Below are 23,746 nucleotides of genomic sequence, written 5' to 3'. Positions count from 1 at the left end.
CCTTGTCCTCAGAATCTCAGGATATCTTTGCTTTTACGTGGACTGACCCTCACACCCGCCATTCTCGTCAGCTTATCTGGACCATCCTCCCGCAGGGATTCAGGGACAGTCCCCATCTCTTTGGCCAGATTCTTGCCCAGGACTTCACATCCTTTCATCCCACCTGCCCTGACTCTACTCTCCTTCAGTATGTCGATGACCTTCTTCTATGTAGTCCCTCTTGGGAACACTGAATCCCACACTGCCCAGCTTCTCAATTTCCTAGCAGGTAAGGGGTGTCTCCCCACAAGGCCCAGGTTTTCCAGTCTTCTGTCACCTACCTTGGTTTTTGCCTTACACCGGGAAAAAAGGAAATAACACTGGATAGGAGGCAACTCCTCTCTAATCTTCTGGTGCCTCATACAAAAGCCGAAATACTATCATTCCTAGGACTAGCAGGTTATTTTAGGGCCTGGATCCCAAATTACTCTCTTCTAGCCAAATCCCTGTATGACCTAGCAAAGGGACCTCCTGGTGAATCTCTTGCCTCCTCCCCCCGCTACCACTTTCGCAGACTTCAGCAATTCCTCTTAAAAGCACCCGCCCTTCACCTTCCCAATCTTTCAAGACTGTTTCATCTGTGTGTCCATGAAAAAGGGGGGCAAGCACTTGGGGTCTTGGGTCAAAATTATGGGCCTACATTTGCACCTGTGGCATATTTGATGAAACAATTAGACCCTACCATCCGTGGGTGGGCCCCTTGCTTAAGAGCTCTGGCTGCTGGACAAATTTTATACAAACAAGCCTCTAAGCTGACTTTTGGGGGCCCCTTTAATTATCCACTCCCCACATCACTTGAAGGATCTTTTAACTTATAGGGGCCTTCAAACCCTTCCTCCATCCAGAGTCCTGTCGCTTCTCACTTCCTTTCTGGAAAACCCTAATATTACGTTCCTCCCCTACTCTGCACTGAACCCTCCTCACTGCTCCCAATGACCCCCACATCTGACCCACCAGTTCATAATTGCTTGGAAACCTTGGATGATTTCCTCCCCATCATTCTTCCATTTCTGAGGGACCACTCACCAAGCCTGACCCTATCTGGTTCACTGATGGCAGTTCCTTTAGGCAGAATGGCACTCATTACTCTGGATACGCCGTAGTTTCGGCCACTGAGATTATAGAGGCCAAAGCTCTGCCTTCAGGAACTACCAGCCAGCAGGCCGAACTTGTAGTGGCCACTCGTGCCTGCCTCCTAGCACGGGGCAAATCACCCTTTATACTGACTCAGAATATGTGTTCCATATTCTATTATCCCATGCTGCAGTATGGAAGGAGCGAGGCCTACTTACCACTAAAGGTAATGCGATCACTAATTCGGGTCTTATAACCAATTTGATAGAGGCCTCCCACTTACCCACCCAGTTGGGAGTTGTCCATTGTAGGTCCCATCAGAAGGACGGCTGTCTTATCACTGAGGGCAACGCCAAATCTGACCAGGCGGCACGAATGGCTGCTACCACTTCCAATTATGACCCCCCTGGGGGACCTATAATGGCCGCTTTAAACTGTTTATCTGAAGCCCCTACTTCTTCCAGTAAGAACAAGGATCTTTTCAAGCTCCTCCATACTCTATTCCATTCCAATTCTCAGTCTTTGACCCTCTTTTTACAGAGCTTCTTCTCCCTCACCCCCTCTGACAAAGCCATGCTACAGAATATAGCCTCTAATTGTCAGATCTGTCAGCGGACCAACCCTCATACTCCTTTAAGGCCTAAACTGTTTCCCTCCCACCAGGCCCGGGGACATATTCCTGCTGCTGACTGGCAGGTAGACTTCACCAACATGCCTGCAGTATGGCGCACTAAATACCTCATTGTCTTTGTGGACACTTTCTCTGGTTGGGTTGAGGCATTTCCCACTTCTAATGAAAAGGCTTCCACTGTAGCTTCAATCTTACTGACAGACATCATCCCCAGGTTTGGTATGCCCACTTCCCTACAATCCGACAATGGCCCTGAGTTTATTTCTAGGATCACACAAAAGATCTCTCAAGCCCTCTCCTTCAAGTGGCATTTCCACTGTCCATATTGCCCCCGGGCTTCAGGGAAAGTGGAAAGGGTAAATCAGACTCTGAAGGAAGTCCTTACCAAATTAACAATGGAATTAAACTTAGACTGGGTCAAACTTCTTCCCTTGGCTTTGCTTCGGATCAGAGCTCTCCCTAAGAAACCATCTTTACTGTCTCCCTTTGAGATAATGTTGGGAAGACCTCTTATACCCCCTGGGTTGGTCATTTCACAAGGACCTCTCACACGAGATTTGTCTTTATCTCTCTTGTTTCATCTCCGCTCGGAACTCTGGAAATATCAAGACTGGCTTCTTCCAGACCCAGACTCCTCTCCAAATACCCCTCCCTTAACACCTGGAAGTCTAGTCTATTATAATACCCCAGAGGAGAAAGGGCCTCTTGCCCCAAAATGGGAAGGCCCCTATCCTGTCGTTCTCTGTACCCCAACCGCCGCCAAACTTTCCTTACCAGGCAACCGTCTCACCCCCTGGATTCACATTTCTAGGTTGAAGCCAAATTACCAGGAGGCCCCATCTGCTGACGACAAGACTACCCCAGAGGAGCCTCAAGAGTCACCTCCTAGACCTCCCCTTTACTCCTGCTCTCCACATCCTAACTATCCTCTAAAGCTTCGCCTGTCTCGCGTAACCGCCCATACTCCACCATGACTCCCACTCTTCTAAGTGGTATTTTCACAGTCATCACCCTTCCCCCGGAGACATCATCGTCCTCCTCTTATACTTGGAGATTCAAAGTCAGAGAGACATATGTCCAAGGCAGCACTCGTTACACTTGCCTAGTTTCTTCGGTTGATTGTGCCCCTACGGGATGTAATGCATCTATCTTCCTTCCCCTCTCCTCCCAGAATTCTGAACTTTTAAAAACAGCCACTAGGCCTTACCTTTGCTTCTTAAATGATCAGACAGAGGATTACTACAAATGGTGCCCCTACTGGTCATGCAACATTCATAACCCATGTGCATGCATCAGGGATTCCTGCGTTGGAAATTTCAGATTGATCTTGGGGGGCTATCAATTGATTATCACTGACCCTAACCATCCACGCTGGACCTCTAGGGTAAATGCTTCTTTCTACTGTGACATATCCTCTTCCACCCCCTGTGGCTCCATCTCCATCTCCCAAGAGCTTCAACCCTCCCAGCCCTCAGTAGCTATAATCTCTACTGACATAAAGCATTCCGAACAGCAGTTGTTAGACTCCATACAGAATCCATATGAGCCTAATGTCGGGAGTCACCACAGTATTCATGGCTACGACTACTTACTGAAACTATAACCTTCTTAAATCTAACCCTCCCCGCCATTACACCAACTGATTGCTACTTATGCGCCTCTCTGACTCGACCTTTGCTTGCAGCGGTTCCCTTGAACTTCTCGGCTTCTGACCTCTCAAATTTCTCCACTCCATCTGCTCGCCATTCTCTCTGAACCCTTTCACCCGATACTCCATTATGGGAGCCCGAGGAGTCTAACCATACTGTGATTCCCCGGCGCTGCCTCCTGTGCTTGGGTGTCTCCCAGTCTAACTTTTGCCACTCTAACATCACCTTTAACTTCACCCTCTATGCACCACTTGGCTCATTCTTCTGGTGTAGTGGTTCTCTCATCACTATCTTATTCACCAACACCTCTACCCCATGTATACTGGTGACGCTTGTCCCGCAATTGACTCTCTATACCCCAGCTGAAGTGCAGGCCCTCTTGTCTCCCCCAGTGCGGAATAAGCGGGCTGCTTTCCTTCCAGTACTGGTGGGTCTCTCACTGGCTGCATCTGCGGTGGGAGTAGGAATTTCTGGTGGAGCTCTAGGACACTCTTTATGGGCTATACAGGACTTAAGTTCTAAACTTGAACAAGCACTCACTTCTACGGCAGAATCTCTAGCATCTTTACAAAGGCAGGTCACATCCTTGGCTCAAGTTACCCTTCAAAATCGATGAGCTAGACTTATAGCCGAAAAAGGTGGAACCTGTCTCTTCTTGAGGGAAGAATGCTGTTACTACATCAGTGGAAACTAATGTAGTCAAGCTCACCGACTTGGCTACCTCTTTGAAAAATCCACCAAACTGAAACCCATTTGCCACCTTCTTTTTACCCACTTCCAATCATGGCTATTGCCTCTTTTAGGGCCCATATGTCTCCTTTACCTGATGTGTCTGTTCCTTCCCTGTCTGCTTCGCTTCCTACAGGGCCAATTACAGAAGATCTCTAACCAAACTTTCACCAGCTTCTTCTTAGGTACTACCAGCCTCTGATGACCGATGAACCCCCAACATCTTCAAGAGAACAGCTCACTCATTGCTGAAGCTCACTACCAGGCACGATGGAATGCAACGGACATCGGACAGTGGGAGACAACGAGCCCGGAGAACCTCTTAATCTGCCATCCTGGATTTCTGAGCCTTTATGTCCTTTTAAGCCTCCTCATGGCCCTTGGTCTCTTCTCTGTCAGTCCCCCAACATGGAACTTCTGCCAAAAACTGACCTTTGCTTTAATTTTTATCTTCATCCTGTTTTTGTTCGCTCTGATCTTCTTCAGGTGCTGGTGACGCCATGTCAAGGCAACGCTTCCAGTATTTCCTAGAGTCTCTGCTACAGGACCAGTGGCTGATACCAACTATCTCCTCCATCCAGGACTGGTTCGATGCCATCGACGACTTGTGGTTTCAGGGAACTTTCATAGACTTCATCCCTACAGAAGTAGCTGTCTATAACCACTGGGTTTTATTTCTGGTTGCCATGATATACCCAGACCTGCCCCCCGAACATTCCTCCACTTCCCCTTCTAGGCCCTATGCCGCCCCCGCACAGCCGGAAGTAGCCAGATCTGACCAACGACGCCCCAATTCCTAAGAAAACAAAAAGGGAGGAATGTTGGGAAAACATATAATGGCAGCAGCATCCCAGAGAAAAACCCCAACATGGCGCCTAACGACCCTCTTTCTCCTCTTTTTTCTTTCACTGGCGCGAAACGTTCCCGCCGGCGCCAATGTTCAAATCCTGTGGGTGGGAAACCTTAGCCCCAATAAGAATTAACTTCTTGGGCTCTGGAACTGACATGGAAGAGCTTGCCAATAAACGGGTTACCCGTTATCTACCTCAGCCCTGCCACTTCTCCTTAGGTCTATATAATCCCACAGCCTTTTGTAATAAAGCAGAACCTCTCCAGTGATTTGTGTCGTGTAGTATCTTCCATTCGTAGTGTGGTGTGTCTTACAAAGCCAGTTTGTGAGGATGCAGTGGGAAGGTGGCAGTCTGTGGCTCAGAAGAGCCCGGAGCCTGCGCCTGCTGCCCTCTGACCTGACTTGCAGTCTCCAGGACTAGAAATGATCACAACCACTCATGGTGGTTCACTAGAGCAGCTCCAACTAAGTCAGGTGCTGCATCCAGGAGAAGTGAAGGCACTAGGGCTCCTGGAGGTTGGCTTGCCACGGGGCACACAGCCGGTGGTGGAGGGCCTTGGGGCACACTGCCCTCTGGGCCTAGGCCCTGGGCAAAGAACCGAGGGAAGGACCTTTGAGACCTGGGCTCACTGTCTCCCTTTCCTGGTTAAAGGGGAGACCTCAGGCACTTCCCATAATTGTGTGCCTTGCTGGGATGGAGTCCGGGGCCTCGCCAGTGCTGGACACGCACCCTAGCACAGAGCTACCTGCAGCTGCCATCTTCCAGGCTTGATGTATTTGTTGGAAGTGAGCAGGGTTTTGGTGAGACTCGGCTGGAAGCATGGTGCGGATGAAGGAAGGTTATTTTGTCCTACCTCCTGGCTCTTATTTTGTTACAGATCTGCAGAAAATCCTGACACTACTTTGTGGTCATGGAATAGTTCCCAAAGCGTCATCTGATTTTGTGCAGGTGGGGTTGGGTTATGCTCCCTCCCTGCTGAATGCCACGCAGATTGGAGGTGTGTGGGTCTGGCCTGAGTTAGCCCTGGCAAAGCGGCCAGGCTGCACAACCTGGAAGCACAGCAATGTTGGGTGGCTGCCCGTGTGCGCATTCCAGGCAACCTGTGCACTTGATGAACGTGGGTGGAGGATTTTCAGGTAATAAGTTCTGAAAATGGCTCTATCTGGGAAATTCTGACAGAGTAAATTTCTTAAAAATATGAATGCATTTTGTATTAAAGGACATTTACTTTTTCTTTAAAGAGAAAAGAAATCTTAAATTACAACCTTGGTGGCCTGATTCCCTAGTCTTCTTTCAAGAATTGAGCTAAAGCCTCTGCTATTTCATGGACTTACTTCTCCCCAACAACTGCTTCCAGTGTCTTTTGTATGTCTGATTGCTTCCTTCTAGATATTCTTTTTAAAAAGGAAAGAACAACACTTTCAGATATTAAAAACGTATACGGTGGTGCCCACCTGTAATCCCAGCTATGCAGTAGGCTGAGACAGAAGGATCACAAATTTGAGGCCAGTCTTGACAACTTAGCATGATCATGTCTTGGGCTGGAAATATAGTTCAGTGACAGAGCACTGCTGGGTTTAATCTCTTGTACCAGTGGTGGTGGTGGTGGGGAACAGATTTTATGTATGCAAATATACATATATGCACAGACACACATATAGAGACACACATATAGACACACACAAATACATATGTTCACATATATGGACACACACATATTTAAGTATATGTATATATACAAAGAATATATAATGAAGGTCCCTTAACTTACCACCTTCCTTAAGGAATAAGGCCCTTTGTGCCTCTCCTCATCACGTGGAACTCCAGTGCAACTTGACAGACACTGTCCCTCCCGTGTGTGTCTTCTTTTTCCTTTTTTTTTCCTGTGTGTGTGTGTGTGTGTGTGTGTGTGTGTGTGTGTGTGTCTGGGGATTAAATTTAGTTGTGCTCTACCACTGAGCTATCTTCCAATCCCCCCCTTTTTAAAATTTTGTTTTGAGATGGGGTCTCACTAAGTTGTTGCGGCTGGCCTTGACTTCGTGATCCGCTTGCCTCAGCCTCCTGAGTCGCTTGGATTACAGATGTATGTGACCACTCATGTATTTTTTTTTTTCTTTTTGATATGGGGGATTGAACCCAGAGGCACTCGACTACTGAGCCACATCCCCAACCCTGTTTTGTATTTATAGTCATTGAGTTGACTAGCACCTCGCTGTTGCTGAGGCTGGTTTTGAACTTGCAATCCTTCTGCCTCAGCATCCTGAGCCGCTGGGATTACAGGCCTGCAACACAGCAACACCTTGCCTGGCTCAGTGTGAATTTCTTTACGCGTTTCTTATGCAAATGTGTCTATTGAAAGAGCTGTGGGGTCATTTTGCATGTTTTAAAACTATATAAATCAACCAATTACAGCCTTGGCTTCTTTGCACTGAATGGAGGGTGCCCAGTGGCTGGGGTGGCCCCAGCAGCTCTGGTCCAGTCACCTTCCCTGTACAGAATCCCACGTGTGAGCACACCAGGCTCCTCTTCCTCTGGTGGACGGTCAGGGCTGCTGTAGATACATCTGCAAGGCGGAGAGCTTTTTGTGCTGGCTGTGCACACCCCTTCCTAGATAGTGCCGTGTTCTCTGAAGCAACGCCCACGTGCACCTGCTGCAAAGGTATGTGGGTGTTCCTGTGACTGCTGTCCCTGCTCCAGGCTGCGGTGTCCTAACCAGGTGCGATGGTTAGGACAGAGCCACTCTGCAGTGTCTGAAATGGGCCGTGGGTGGAGCCTGGAGCCTTTGCAGGGTGATGGACATGGGTGGATGATTTTCAGGTAATCGTGTCCACCTCCCTACTGTGAGCACGTGCTGCTTGTCTGCTTCCTCCCACCTAGAGGCTCTCCTCTGTCCCCGCGTGGTGAACTCATGCCCACCTCCACCTGGCTTCTCTGCCCAGCGCGGTCTCCCACTAGCTTCCCGCCTCCATGACTAGTGCAGCCTGCTCCTCTGAATCACTCCTTGCCTGCCCTCGCGGGCATGCAAGGCTGCTGCCCTAGGAGGCTTCTCTGAGTGTCGAAGAGTCAGAGCCCAGTGCTGGGCTGCCAGCTTGTGTGAAAACATGGGGGAGAGCAGAGGACCCCAGAGCATCCTGAGCAGAGCCTCCGCAGGGCCGTGTCCTGAGGGGCCCAGGAGCGCCCACCTTGGCTCGCCTGTGGCTGACCCCTGCTCTCTGGGTTAGGCCAGGTGCCCCCTCCCCCAGCCTGGGAGGCCTGGGCCTCCAGGCCTTCTCTCCTCCTCCTGAGGCCCAGTCAAGGACAGCCCCTGGGTACTGATGGGTTGCCGCAGGCGCTAGTGTCCTGCACAATGCCAGTATGCCCCAGGGTCAGCCGCTGTTCCTGGGCAGGGTCTGCCGCTGTTCCCGGGCAGGGTCTAAGGTTCTTCTAAAATCAGGACTTGTGGACTTCTCTGACCCTCCCCCCTTGGCCTCCACATGACCTCTGTCCCAGTTGGGCAAGTGCTGTCTCTATACTTCTTTCTGTGACTTATTTGACTATTTTGTTATGGCTTTTTTTGAATCTCTTTTTGGCTGAGGTCAAGGACCTGTGGTTTCTAGCTTGTTTCACTAGTCCTTGGTACAACGTTGCCACTGAGTAAATGACCATTAAACAGAGAGACACTGGACACATGGGATGGAATCCAGACCTGGAGTGAAAACCTGGCATGTGGGGACCTCCTGTTCCTATGGAGTGCCTGCTCCACTCCAGAGAGCCAGGTGCTCCAGGCAGATCCAGGTGGTCTACCTGCAGCCCACGCTGTCGCACACACGCCCAGCGTTGCTCCGGGGCATGGTTGCCTCTGGTGGACACCTTGCTCCATTCAGAGCCCGGCAGGTGCTGCACTGTTTCCCTGTGAACAGGAGATCGAGAGGCCGAGATTTTTCTGGTGTGTTGTCCCTCTTCTTAACAGAGACCTGTTGGAAATGGCACCTCAGGGTGCCACTGCTGAAGAGTCTGGTGGATGTCAGCTCGTCGTTCCTTTTCCAGTGCCACACCTAAGAGCTGGGATATGAGGAGCGGAGTGAACAGAGACTTCCTCTCCCTCGCCTCTGCAAGCGGCCTGCTGCTGGACCGCAGCTCCAGGAGCAGTAGGGACCCTCGGGGATTCTCCACGTGGCCTAGACACACACCCTTTCCCTGGCCTGCTTCAGACTGCAGGCCGGCTGTGTGCTAATGACACAGCGCCACAGACTGGCCTGTTACCAAGAAGGAGGTCTATTGTGGCTTTCCTCCAGTCTGAGGTCCAGGAGCCACATGGCCTTCTCCCTGGCAGGGTCAGGGGCAGCTCAGGGTGTCCCGGGGCTGGAGACGGGGTGCACACACGTGTTGTGAGGGGGCTCATCTGCTCACAAGTATCCAGTCAGAGGCACCACACAGATGATCTTCCCTGGTCCTAGTGACCGCCCAAAGGCCCAATTCAAACAACCAAGTTCCACTCACCTTGCTGTTTCTTAGAAAGTTCTACCCAAATAAGGCAGAAGGGGAAGGATTACAAGGGACAGGTACCTGAAGCCACATCTTGGTATCAGAGCTGGGACAATGCCCAAGTCACTATGAAGTGCAGTAGTGGGTCAGAGACCCCTGCATCAGGACTGGAAGGCGTGTTTCTTCAGAGCAGCTCCCACGTTTAACATGACATCTGAAAAATCCACCCAGCTAAAGTGTTTTCTTTTCCCTCAATTAATACAATATTACCATATGGCAACTTTAAGGCATACCCAATACATTTTGGTTTAGATAGATGTTCAGTATAAGATTTATCGTTATTTTTAATAATTAAGCCCTCAAATAAATAGAACTGTCTTGAAATAGGACACTAATTGGCATATGTAGATATATGAGACTTTTTGATTTATGATGATATTATATCTCAGTGAGCCCATGGTAAATTAAAGATACCCTGAGCTGGAAACACCACTGTAAGTCCAAATGCCTCTAATGTGTGCTCTGGACACACGTCAGACTACTTGGGCAAAATCGTCTGGGCAAGGCCTATTTTACAGTCGCGTGTGCACCCGGTGGGCATTTCACAGGCCTGACGGGACCTGCCAAAAGGCAGTGGCAGACCATCTGCTGTCTCCCTCGAGGTCAGCTGACTGGCACCCCGGGAGGGTATCCTGCTGCTTGCTGCAGCCCAGGGAAAGAGCAACCCCAAAGGTGAAGGGCTTTCCTGTCTTCCTAGGACAAGAGACCGAACGTCGGGACTACCTGAGAGTGCTTTTCACCTAGAGAACCTTTTCATTTTTAGTGAATTTTAAAGAAGCAACACTTATTATTTGCAATGTTATAACGTATTAAAAGTAATTCAAAATAACATTCTGGCATTGACGTGAAGTAACTCTGTTAAAGATGTCCATTATTCTACTAATCTCAATCAATCAAGATTCATAACACCTTCTATGGTCCTTGCACCTAAAGTAGTTTTTAATGATGTGCGAAATCCAATTTCAGTGAGGGCTTTGATATGATATGCTATTTTTTAGAGCTACACAATACATTCCAGCTTAATTAATATTTCCGTTTCACTTCATGTAAATTAAAAGTTCACTCAGCAATCAAAAGAGGCTGAAGCAAAAATAAAAAGGACACTTAGCATCGATTAAGAGATGAGTCTAGAAGCTTATTTTTCATAAAGGCAGCAATGGGGATTCCAAGAGTAGAAATTAAGAAATAATATAACAATCCTCAGTGTTAGCCAAATTCCTGGACAGCAAGGGAAACCCGAGGCGGTAAATGGGGACGAGTGAACCCAGCCCCCTCTCAGGGCTGCGGCAGTCCCTGCTCCCGTTTATCCTTCCCCTTCTGTTGGCTACTGGGGGAAGAGTTTGGTGTTTTGTTGAGCCCTGAATGGTGGGTAGTCTAACCCCTCACGTCACACATTAATGCCAAATTCGGAATTGAGGGGTGGGCCCCCGAGCTGCATTCCTCCCTCCCTCAAAGACCAGAGCACCAAGTTGGGGGGGTCCAGGTGCCGCTAGCAGGCCATCAGGCTCCCCCACATCCAGCTCTCGGCTCGCTGATGGCTGAGGGCACTGCCAGATGGCCACTGCAGGTTCAGCAGGCCCCTCGGGATTCCTGCTGCTTTGCCTATGTGTTGTGACGCCCAGCAACTCTGCCTGAGGGTGCAGGAGAGGAACATGTCAGGCTGCTCCTGTGGCTCCCGCGGCTCCTACGCCTGGTGTGATGCTGTGATGGCCTCCTGGAGACGTCCTGCAGTCCTGGCAGGTGGCGGGAGTCACCTCTGGATTTCCCCAAGGTAGCGAGCAGTCCCCTCCCCAGTGCCCCTCCCCGTCCCCGCCTTCCTGGCTGCTCTGACCCCAGGGTGCTCTGCTGCTGTCTGGTGCTGGGCAGTGAGTGGTCCCCACCAGGAGGTGTCTGGACTCAGAGTGCAGAGAAGAGTGAGGACCTTGGGATTTCCTAGTCATGTAGTACCCTGACTTTGAGACTTCCCAATAAGATCCCGCCCCCACAAAAAACCTTAACAAAACAATGATATGGAAAAAAGAAAATACATAAGTAAATGCAAAGTAAGAATATGAAAATAGCAAACAAGGAGAGCATCTCCCCCTTGTTTAAATGTTTTCCTTTATTCTGTCTCTGACTGTCGTCAGGATATCTTTCTTTGCCCCTGAGTTGTGACAGAGGGCAAGTAGTTTTAGACAGAGTGAAGAAAGGTAGGAAGGCTGCTTCAGTCTTCCCCAAACCTGGCTCGAGGGGAAGGCTGCGCCACCTTGCAGCCTGTGGAACAGCCTGCGGATCTTGATTAAGCTGGCCAGCAGGAAGAGATCCTCTCCACTCACGTACCACAGCACTGGGATCTCCTCAGGCAGGGCCACCTTCCGAGCAGCAGGGAGAGAAGGAGGGTCAGAGTGTGGAGTGGCACTGTGGTCACCCCTGAGCGGGACAGTGGTGTCCCTAGGAAAGGGCGGAATGCCAGGCAGGCTTGAGGGACCCGCTTGGGGCTAGAGGGCAACCAGCGCTTACCAGTTACTCGAGCATCTTAACCAGGTCACAGGGAAGGGAGCGCAGAGGTGCTGGGGCAGACCTGCCTGGGGCGTGCCCCGGGGCCGTGCCAGGCCGGCCTGGGGGCAGAGGGGGGTCCTGCCCCAGAGAAGGCCGACCTGGGGCTGCCCAGCCTCCCTGCCTTCTCGTAGTGTGTCCCCACCTCTGCAGGCGGTGACAAGTGAACCTCTCTTTAGCCTGTGTGGCCTCTGCTGTCCCACTCTGGGGCCTCAGCAGGGACTCTAAATGTGGGCAGAAGCTTGTCACCGTGAGCAGAGGGACTGCTTACCTGCAGAAGGCAGGACTGTGGCATCTTTCTGCATTGGCCCTCCCTCCACAGAAAGGAAAGCAGGGAGGAGATGACGACCGGACAAAGGGGAATGGAGAGGTCCCAACCTGCTGTCCACCGTCCAACCCCCAAACCAGGAAGGCCACTCAGAGTTCATGTTGGGGATGGTTCTGATGAGATCTCGTCCCCAGAGATGATTTTAAGGAATTATTGAAAATCAAAACACAGAGGCGACTCTCTGTAGGGATTCATGGCTGGAGACCCTAACCCAGCACACACACGCCCTGAGCTCCGCCGAGTAAGAGGCAGGGGGACCCTCGAGGATGGGGATCCTCAAGGATGGGGACCCTGGGATGGTCATGGGAGGCAGCCCTCTCCGTGCCCCTCGTGCGGGCCGCTGGTGGCCACGGCTGGGGCTGCACTGGGCTCTGTGCCCCCAACAGCAGCCCCCTGCTCAGATTGCAGCCGGTGGCAGAGCACGCAGGAAAACAAGTCTCAAAGGCAAAAAGGAGCCCGCAACTGAGAGTCGGCCAGTATGAAGGGCACCAGGCCCTCCTGTGGAGACACCAGAGCCCACAGAGAAGGGCTCGCAGGCAGTGGCGGAGATGTACACACAGCTTGTGCCTGTCCACAATGGGCACAGTGTGCATGTGTGCATGGACCCACTGTGCCAAGGAAAGACAGCAGTGGGCACGCTGCACAGGAGCCCAGGACAGCACAATCTCCTTTATGCAGACACGCGGAGCTCTCATCTAATGTATATAAGCATATATATAAAATATGTAATTCCCCAGGGATTTGAGAGAATATTATCGTCAAAGAAAGACACAAATTCTATGAAACCAGGCACAGTGGCACAGGCCTGTAATCCCAGCAGCTCAGGAGGCTGAGGCAGGAGGATCGTGAGTTCAAAGCCAGGCTCAGTAATGGCAAAGCCCTAAGCAACTCAGTGAGACCCCGTCTCTAAATAAATACAAAATAGGACTGAGGGCTGGTAGGTGCCAAGCACCACCCCTGGCACTCTGCATCCTAATCCTCGCAGTGGCTGTGAGTAGGGTCACCTAGCTTATGGAAGAGAGTGTGAAGTTCATTTTCACTCAGCCAAACAGCAGCACTGGGGTTTGGTACTCAAGACTGGAACTTGCAGTCTGTGTCCTTAACCACAGGTACCACTGCCATCCAGGGGTGCACTCTGGGCTGTGCCCTGAGCAAGGCAGCAGGGCAAGAGGAGAATAGGGTGGAGGTCCACCTCAGGGAGCCCACCATCCAGGGGGAAGGGCAGCCCGATCAGCATGGTGGGCAGAGGCAAGGCCCCAGAAAGCCCCAAGAAGGACGTGCTCAGTGTGGGTGAAGGCCCAGGAGGTCTGGTGTGTGTCTTCTAGGAGGTGCTTGGTCTTGAGTGCAGCCAGATCAAGTCCCCTGGCCAAGCTCAGGGCTTATGCCATAGCAGGGCGAGAAGCAGACAGGAACCCTAAAGCCCAGGCTCCAGCAGTCACAAGGCTCCAGCCGTGCTCCCTGGACCAAGTCTGACGGAGGGGTTCAGGAGACACAGTGAGGCTGCCTCAGTCCACCTGAGACAATTGCTGTGGCTGTCACTGAGCTCCCCGGCCCCTGGGGGATCAGGCACAGTGCAGCCCACAGTAATGGCACCTAGCACGTTGCTTTACTCTTGGAAGCTGAAACACTTAGCCCATTTTAGAGATGTGCCTACCTTCACTTTGGTCCCAACACTGATTCTTGCCTGTTGTCCCATTGCTAGGAAAGTGATGGAAACCTTGTCCTGCCCTAAGATTCGAATTCCAACGTGGTGGTTCAGAGCCAGGAAGACAGGCTTGAACGAAGCCAAAGGCGAGGACGTCACAGAACGGGACCAATTCCAGACTCTTATTCTATTGCCAGCTTGATCTGAATATTGACCTCCCAGGAGATTGATGAACACCCTGGAAGGAAATCAGAAACCACAGATAGTGACACTACTGTGCAGGACTGGAATTCGCCTGTCCTGGCCAGAGCACAGGTGATGGGACCTCAGGTCCTCCCGGGAGCTGTCCCACTCTGACTAACTTGCCCACTAATCACCAGTTGTGGTCTGATGGTGGGTCCAAAGAGGGGCTGGAGGGGTGGAGATGGAGCAGGGAGGTTTGGTCTAGAGAGAGCGGCTACAGGAGAGAACGGCTACAGGAGAGAACGCCGATCCTGAAGGAGCACAGACCAGCACCTGATCTCCACCAGGTCAAAATGAAGACCAGTGGGGAGATTCTGGGGAAGCCCCAACTGGTCTCACAGTGCCCAACAACTAAGAGCCAGGTGCCCCTCTGGGGAACTGATTCTTGCCTGAGTGGACAGGAGAGGCTCAGGGAACACCCAGAGATCTCTGCAGTGGAGAAGGCAGAGGTGGGCTTCACCTCTCCAGTCTCGGAGCGCCTCACGTTTTACCATGTTACATGTCAGCTTCCCTGTGCTGACTCAGATCTGGTGGCACTAGTTACCATCCATCCTACTCAGTCACCTTCTTCCAACCAGGATCACCATCCTGAACTAGAGAGCATCTGGGCACTGAGAAGTTGGCTTAATTTGATAATGAATTATTTTTTTTTCAAAACTATTATGAACTGCCCATGAGGTCTCCCAAGGCAAGGTAGCTAATGTCTCATATTCCCAGGATTTATGGCTGGTAGTCATCTAACCAAGCACTAATTAAAAACTAAGGTGATTCTCTTGTTTGATCTGGAAAGGGGGAGATTTAATTTTACCTTGAAATGTGAGTGAAAATAATATCTGGCTGAAAATCCCTGAATAAATTAGCCCTTTTTTACTTTTTAGCAAACATTCTTTGAATCTTTACCCTGAACAGATATGTTGCTATATAATGGCAAAGATTCAGAGTGTGCCTCGAGGAACTTCCAGCAAGCCACTTGCTCAGAAGGGGCTCTGGGAGCACCCAGGACCACCGCACCCATGGGAACCCACTCTCAAGCTAGGGGCTGCACACAGCCAGCAGGAAGCAGCCACTGTGGTGTGCGTTACTAAAGCACCCCGCCAGAGGTGACACAGAATGACTGCCAATCATATCCAGTGTGCGTGGTGGTAATGGATTGGCTGCTTTGGACTGAAAACACAAATAATTCACCCTGAGCTTCCTCAAGAACGGGCAGTCTCTAAGTTTCCCAGGTGAGATCGTTATGCCTAGAAATAACTTAAAGAGAAATATTTCTTTCTGAAAAGCTCGGGATGTTAAACTTGTATCTGAAGTTAGAAGCCAGATTTTACTTTGTCAGGCTAAATGAAGCACAAGGATGTTAAGAACTGCATGCTCAGTAGGTCAGCGCAGGGTCAGGGTCCTGGTCCTTCAGGGGACTGCTGGCACACTCCTCTTCTGGTTATGCCATCAGATGCTCCTGGTGAGCTGAGGCAGTGCCCTCAGTGACTGTCCCTGAACAGCTGCTTCCACAGATGGGCATCACCCCACCATGAAGCACAGGCTCCTGAGACTGTCCAGGCTCCAGTCCTCAGTCCCTAGAGGGACCACACTGTGTGGTTCACATGTTCTTACTGCGGGTAGAGAGAATGTGACAAGCTTGGTTTTGTATAGTTGGTGGAATTTTCCTGCTAAAAAGCTTATGGAATAGCATACACCAAAAACAGCTCTGTGCTGGGCATCGTCACCTAAAGACCACTAACTGAGATCATCCTAAAGCCATTCCTGTCCTTTTAAAAAAGTCACAAAATCAAACGGACAAACAACAGCAGAAGGAACACAGAGGCCTACCAGACATTTCCATTGGGGTGGTAGCAGGAGCCTCTGCCCGAGGAGTCCAGCAGCGCCAGGATGGCAGGGTTCGTGGGCACGTCTTCTTGGATTATACACGTGAAGCCATTTATCTTGTTGGGCACTTGGATGATGGCTAGGTTTCCAGATGGATAGCTGAGATCAGATAAGGTCATATGAGTTGTTCTAATGGTCTGTGACTATACTGGGAATAAGTTTATGAGAGAGCTGTTTAAAATTATAAAGCATTCTAGCATGGGAGTTGCTGTTAATACCAAATGATTTTATGTCTTTTATGTGGATCAAAATATATTTATGAGATGTAAAATTCCTCAACAAAACCCTAGCAAACAGAATTTATATATGTAAAATTTATGCACCATGATAAAATGGGGCTTATCCCAGGAAGGCAAGGTTGGTTTAACATCTGAAAAAATCAATCAATGTAATATATACTACATTAACAGAAAAAAGCAAGAAACACATGAGCATCTCACAGAGGACAGGAAAATACCTTCAATTAACTTCAACACCTTTTCATGATAGCAAGACTCAACAACAGTCTTCAAATAGAAGGGAACACCTTCCACCTGATAAAGGCACCTATAGAAACACTGCAGCTGAAGTTGTGCTTCACCACGAGATGCTGCTTGCTTTCCCTACAGTCAGAACTAACATGGACCCTGTTGCTCTGCTCCACTCGGTGGTACCAGAGAGTCTGGCCATAGAGAGTTTGGAAAGGAAAAGAAATGAAGGCCCCTAGATTAGAAAGGGAAGTAAAGCTGTGTTTGCAGATGACATGATGTTGTACACAGAGAATCCCAAGGAATCCACACAGTAGAAGGGTCAGCACTGATGAACAAGGTCAGCCAGGTCGCAGGCTGCCAGCTCAATATACAAAAATAACTGCACTTCTGTATGTTAGCAGTGAACATTCTGAAAGTGAAATAAAGAAAACCATTCCATTTAGATAGCATCAAAAAGGATAAGGTATGCTGAGGAAAATTCACTTAATGTCAATGCTAGGTCCACATGGAGGCCAGTCATAAGACCAAGAAGACACTGGATGGAGGCTGAATCGTTTTGAAAATCAGACACAGCCTTCAAGAGGGCTAGGAATAATTAAAATCAGGACATTAAATGACAATAATAAAAGTTGGATAAGTTATATGTACTGATGTAATTGAAATGAAACCTGCTCTTTTTCTCATAGAACCTAGGGAACTAAGACTGCATTAGGACTCCTCTGCTGTGAAAGTCTTGTGAAAGTTCTGGTTTATCATTAGGGTTTGGCTAAACATTTGGGAAATTATGACTAAAAATGATTGTCTTTTATAAAGGGAGACTCCTTAGTTCATGAAAAAGTCCTCATGAAAAAGAAAACTTTCTCTCAGCAGCTCGGGAGGCTGAGACAAGAGGATCGCGAGTTCAAAGCCAGCCTCAGCAATGGCGAGGCATTCAGCAACTCAGTGAGACCCTGTCTCTAAATAAACTACAAAATAGGGCAGGGATGTGGCTCAGTGGTGGAGTGGCCCTGAGTTCAATCCCTGGTCCCCCCTCCTCCCCACAAAAAAAAAGAAAAAGAAAACCTTCCTAGAGTTAGCAAGAGGTAGTGAGTGGCTTTTATGTCAGAATATCCAGTGGCCTGGCGGTCAGGCACCAGCCCAAGTGGTCAGTGACTTAGTGTTCCAGGGAATGGATACTGGATTGGGGCATTAAAAAGTAACCTGCTGCTCATGGGTGTGTAAGCAGCACACATGTTCTGGGGAGCAAGACCTATCAATGCTATAGAGTAAGAGGGCAAGAGATGTAGTGAGGAATTTCATTTACCCCTAGGAACTAAATTCAAGGAAGTAAGTGGCAAGTGTGCACCAGAGTTGTCCCCGCAGCTGTGGAGCATGACAACAAAGTGGTGCCACCTTCCCAGGGCAGCAGGAAGTAGGCTGGAGGAAGCTAGGTCCATGCCATGAGGTCGCATGGTCACAGCAATGGCCTCGCCTCTCCACGTCCTCGCATGTCACTATTCAGGACGTTATTGATCTACAGTTTCATCAGATTCATACTCATCTCAGTTACAAACTACAATAAGCAGTTGAGGAACTTATTTTAAAGGACTGTATAGGTGCTTGTAGATAGAAAAAAAGTATAAAAAGATGTATTTTATGTCACCAGTTTTTCTCTGGGAAGTAAAATTTGGGGGGTGATATTTTTTCTTCATACTTCCCAATAGTTTCATCATCTTTCTTTCTTTGAGAATGAACTGGCAATCTCTCATTGATGGAAAGGATACAAGATCTGTGTGGTCCCGTCTGGGAACGAGGTCAGGAACTTGCGGCCGTTCTTGTAGTGCCTCTCCAGGAGCTCGCTGGTCACCACCTGCACTGGGAGAGAGGGTGCCAGGCAGCGCAGCCCTGGTGACAGGCCACTTCCTCACGGCCACGTCGGCCTGCTCCACCCGCAGGGGCCGCCCCAACGGCCATTCAGAGTATGTCCCTAACCCACAGTGCAACCGAGGAGAGCTCTCTGGGGGACTCTGACGTTCTTCCTTGTTACATCCTACACATATTACTATGAAACAAAACCAAAGAAGGAAAAACCAGTCCCCCACGACATCCTTCCACACCCTGACCGTGTGTTGACTGCACACTTAAAAAGGGTGGGTGTCACTATGACATTTGACTTCATCAGGGGAGAGCAGTTCTGAGAAAGCGACTGCAGCAAGTGTCCCAAGCTACGGGCACCTCTGGTGGAGAGTGGCCTTCTGACGGAGCCCAGCAACAGTCCCAAGCTCCATCAGCTATTGTAGGTCACACTCCACGTGGAGGGGTTGAACCCACATTTCACCATACAGAGAAGGTTCGGTTTAACTCCATCTATTCCTAACCTTGAATCATACCAAAATGGATGGAGGAATTCCTAGAGCTAAGCCACGAAACAACCTGTTTTTGCATCAACGTTGCCATTTATTTTAAGAAAGCGTTATCCCATCTGGAAATAAAGTCCATGTTTTCACTTTTTAACATAATGAGACATGGAATGCACCCAGGCAAGCCATGCATTAATGAGTCGTTACAAAGCAATCACCCCCAGTGGCCACTCAGGTCAGGGGACAGAGAGCACAGAGCTGCTGCCCCAGACAGCCCACCTCAGTGTCCTCCAGAGCAACACTTCCTTCCAGGATGTGATTGTTATCATTTTATCTATACAGAAGTTTATTTTTCCCCATTTTTGAATTTTACATAAATGGGATCATATGTTATGTATTTGTATTGTCTTGCTTCTGTCAAAATTGTTTCTAAGATTCATACTCATCTCAGTGTTCAGGTGTAGTGCAATGACTATAATCTAGGTATAGTATTCCACTGTATGAATTTATCACTGTTCATTTGTTCTATTGTTAAAAGAAATATAGGTTATTTTCAGTTATTGGTTATTACAAACAAGGGTCCTAGGGATATCCTTACACATTTTGTTTTTTTTGTTTTGGGTTTTTTTTTTTTTTTTGGTATCAGGGATTGAACCCAGGGGCACTTTCCACCAAGCTACATTCCCCACCCATTATTATTATTATTATTATTATTATTATTATTATTATTTTGAGGCAGGGTCTCACTGATACTTAGGACCTCACTAAGTTGCTGAAATTGGCTTTGAACTCTCAATCCTCATGCCTCAGCCTCCCAAGTCAGATGGGCTTACAAGCATGTGTCACTGTGCCCAGCTTTATTATGCATGTATTTTGATACCCAGAGGTAAAACTGACGGATCCCAAGGTATACCAATCTTCCACTTCACTAGATAACGTCAAAATGATTTCGCAATTCCATTAGAGGCAAATAACAGCCACCGTTGTTCTATATCTTTTCCAAAAATTGGTACTGTCAGATTTTACACTTTTGCTAATATTATTTGCATGTGCTGATCTCTCATTGTGATTTCAATTTCCATTTCTCCGGTCACAAATGAGGTTGAGCACCTTTTCATATACTAATTGGTCAGCTGGATTTTCTCCTCTAAAAAGTGTCCAAGGTTGGGTTTTTTTTAGCCCATTTTTCTGTAAGATTGACCTTTTTCATGTTGATTTACAAAAATTCTTTATACATTTAGGATAGAAGACCTTTTGCTTGTCATATGTACTTCAAATATTTCTCCGTTCTGGGCTTGTCTTTCAGTTTTAATGTGTTGAATCCTTTTATATCCTGCTTTTAGGTCAGAGGGCTATTCTTCAATATTTTAAAAATCCTTATAACTTTGCACTTCAATGTAGGTCTTGAATCCTCCTGAAACTGGTTTTTACATGTGGGGTGAGGTAAGTGGTTCTAATTTCCTTAGTAAAACACATGAATACTAAATTGTTCCAGAACCACAGAATGAAAGATGACCCTTTCCCCATTGTGGGGCAGTGCCATGGCTCTCCTAAGTCAGGTGTCTGTGCATATGTGAGTCTGGTTTTAGACCCTACCTTCTGCCCCAACACCACACTGTGCTAACTGCCTATTTTGTAATGGATCTTAATATCAGGTAGAGAGTGTTTTCCTCCCCTCCATCTTCCTGAAGAGTGTGCTGCTAACTCTAGCCTTTCCATATTTCCACACAAATTTTACTGTCAAGTTACCAAGACTGCCCTTTTCCCCATCCACAAATATGCAATTCCATTAGAATTTGATGGAGTTGAATTGCATCACTGAGGGAAGACTGCCATCTTTAAACTATTTCCTGTTCCAACCCATGAATTTGAGGTCCGACCTGTTAGACGTACCGGTTGAGTATTCTGTAGCTTGACTTCTGAACAAGGCTTCAGGACACTGCACAGTTGGCCCACATCCCTGCAGTCACCCAAGTACAGAATCAAATTATTTGGGGGGAAATTGTGACCATACTTAACACATGTAGACTTTTTTCCTTGTCATGATTTGCTGACCAATGCAGCATAAAACCATGGAAACAGCTTTACATTGTGTTAGGTATGACAAGCAACCCAGCTGTATATAAGGTTCACAGGAGGGGGTGTGGGTTCTAGGCAGACCCAGCTGAGCACCTCTGATTTGAAATCTGAAACGCTCCACAGTTTGAAGCTTTTTGAGCACCAATATTATGCCACAAGAGGAAACTTCCATAGTGACCTCAGGTGGTGGGTTACAGTCAAAATTCAGGTTCACTAGAAATATGATAGAAAATTACCTTTAGGCTATTGTGGTAAAGTATATATAAAAACAAATGAATTTCATGTTTCTATGTGGTCCAATCCCCAAGGTATCTCATTATATATACATATGAAAATATTCCAAAAATTTTTTAAAAATCTCAAATCTGAAACACTTCTGGTCTCAAACATTTCAGATAAGGGACATTTAACCTGAAGTGTGTGGTAGGGGACTCCAGTATCCCCAGATTTTGCGATCTGCAGGGCATCCTGGAATGTCTTCCCCTAGATATCGAGAAACATCTGTAACTGCATTTGACCTTCCTCCCTGTTCACATTCTATTGTCTTTTTTTTTTTTTTAAGAGAGAGTGAGAGAGGAGAGAGAGAGAGAGAGAATTTTTAATATTTATTTTTTAGTTCTCGGCGGACACAACATCTTTGTTGGTATGTGGTGCTGAGGATCGAACCCGGGCCGCACGCACGCCAGGCGAGCACGCCACCGCTGAGCCACATCCCCAGCCCACATTCTATTGTCTTGCGTGTTAATTCTGCACTGCCTTCATTATTGCTGTATCAACCAACTTTTACATTTATCCATATATACCATGTCCCACTTTTTTTGCTCTTCATTGAATCCCAGGCTGTCTAACTACCACAGAACATTCTTTAGAATTCCTTTAATGAGGAGCTACTCAATTCCGGTTTTGCCAGAAAATGTGCTTCTGATACGCTGTATTGAGAAATATTTTAGCTGGATATAAAATTCTAAATTGGCTGTTGTTTTCTTTCACAAAATGAAACCATTCCACCATCTTCTAACTTCCATGATTGCTTCGGGAGGTCATCTGCTAGTCTGTTCTCCCTTAACTGTAAACTGAACTTATTTTATTCCTCTGCTTATTTTAAGATTTTCTTTTTGTCTTTGGTTTTCTGCAGTTTTACTATAATGTGTCTGGGTTTTATATATATATATATATACACACACACACACACACACACACACACACACACACACCACACACACACAAACATACACACTGCTTGGGATTCACTGAGCTTCTTAATCAATGGATTGGTCTCTTTTTTTTTAATCAGTTCTGAAAAATTATCATTAATCATTTCTTTAACTATTACCTCTGCATAATTATATTTTTCCTACACCCTAAGGCATTTTGATAAGCATAATTTGGGCCTTCCATTTTAGATATTGCATCCTATACTCTCTTTTGTATCTCTTACCTTTTTTATGGTGAATTTTGATTTTTTTCTTTTTTACCTTTCTTTTAATAATTCTTTCTTCAGTTGTGTATAACCTGTTTTTTATTTAACTCTTATCCCTTAACCCTCTATTTCAGTCATATTTTCTTTTTTTTTTTTTTTTTTTCATTTCAAACCTGCCGTGTAGTTCTCTATTCCCTCCAGGTCTTTGACCTGACCTTTCATTGTCATAAACATATGAAGTTACTTCGGTTTTGGAGATCTTTGCAGTTCTCTTATTGAAGGCATTTTGGGCTGTGGTATCAGGTTTCTTTTGTTCTTTGTTATTTTTCACTGTCTGCTAGTAACTGAACTTGAAAACTATCTGAGGATTGAAGGAGTGACCTTCCTCCAGACAGGATTTGGATGTGCTTTTTGTCAGCTCACTGGCACCTCTTAAATTCCATATCATTCAAGAGAAACAAACTTGCTCTCAGTAATTTAATCTCTGAGAATTATTTCTAAGGAACTATACTGATATACAAATACATACAAAACTATTCAAAGCAATGCTATTTATAATAGCAAAAAAATGTTAATAACATCTATGTCTAATAACAGGGGATGGTTAAATTGTTGTGTGAAAAATCACTAGTGCCAGTGGCTCAGGAGGCTGAGGCAGGAGGATTGCAAGTTCAAAGCCAGCCTCAGCAACTCAGCTTGGTCCTAGGCAATTTATGCAAAATAAATGAGACATAACAATAAAATACAAAAAATAAAACATAAAAAAAAGGCTGGGGATATGGCTCAGTGGTTAATAGCCACTGAGTTCAACCCTGGTCCCAAAGGAAAAAAAAAAAAAGAAAAATCATTAGCTTTTCAAATCATGTTCGTTCGTGTTCTCTATATAATGGAAAAATGTTCTTAATTAAGTTTAACGAGATAAAAATTGAATATATGATACAATTACAATCACATTAACAAAAACCTATGCAAGGAAAGAAAAGTCTGGAACGTTGCCAAGAGAACTTTTGAGCAGAGCGAGGACTTTCTGCGTGTGTCCTGTGGAGAGGCAGCGCTGTCTCCGGGCTCCTGGGACAGGAGATCTGGCTCCAGTGACTTCGAGTTTTATTTTAATTGTGCCTGATTTTATCTAGTTGGTTCACGCTGTGCAGCATAAGTCTAGAAAACATTGAGATAGTAGTAATGTTTTGGAGACGTGGTCTGGAAGTTTGGGGATTTTTTCCTTCTCTTTTTAATTTTCTAAGGGCTCCAGTTTTATTAATGTGGAACCATCATGTTTTAAGATAAAAGGCTTTGTCTAAAACCTTTT

General features: G+C 47.3%; 1 protein-coding gene across 1 annotated transcript in view; it reads right to left on the bottom strand.

Moving 5' to 3' along the window:
- Nucleotides 1-11,584: 11,584 nt before the first annotated feature.
- Nucleotides 11,585-23,746, bottom strand: part of Erich6 (glutamate rich 6) — a 32,223-nt gene continuing 20,061 nt past the window's right edge. The window contains exons 11-14 of the mRNA XM_077795501.1: nt 18,363-18,448; nt 16,073-16,228; nt 14,015-14,243; nt 11,585-11,848 (exon numbers count right to left, since the gene is read on the bottom strand). Of these exons, the coding sequence (XP_077651627.1) occupies nt 11,585-11,848; nt 14,015-14,243; nt 16,073-16,228; nt 18,363-18,448 (735 nt within the window). The remainder of the gene's footprint in view (nt 11,849-14,014; nt 14,244-16,072; nt 16,229-18,362; nt 18,449-23,746) is intronic.

This window comes from Urocitellus parryii, chromosome 2, assembly GCF_045843805.1.
Source record: "Urocitellus parryii isolate mUroPar1 chromosome 2, mUroPar1.hap1, whole genome shotgun sequence".
Taxonomy (NCBI): Eukaryota; Metazoa; Chordata; class Mammalia; order Rodentia; family Sciuridae; genus Urocitellus; species Urocitellus parryii.
This window is presented reverse-complemented; position numbering and strand designations above follow the sequence as displayed.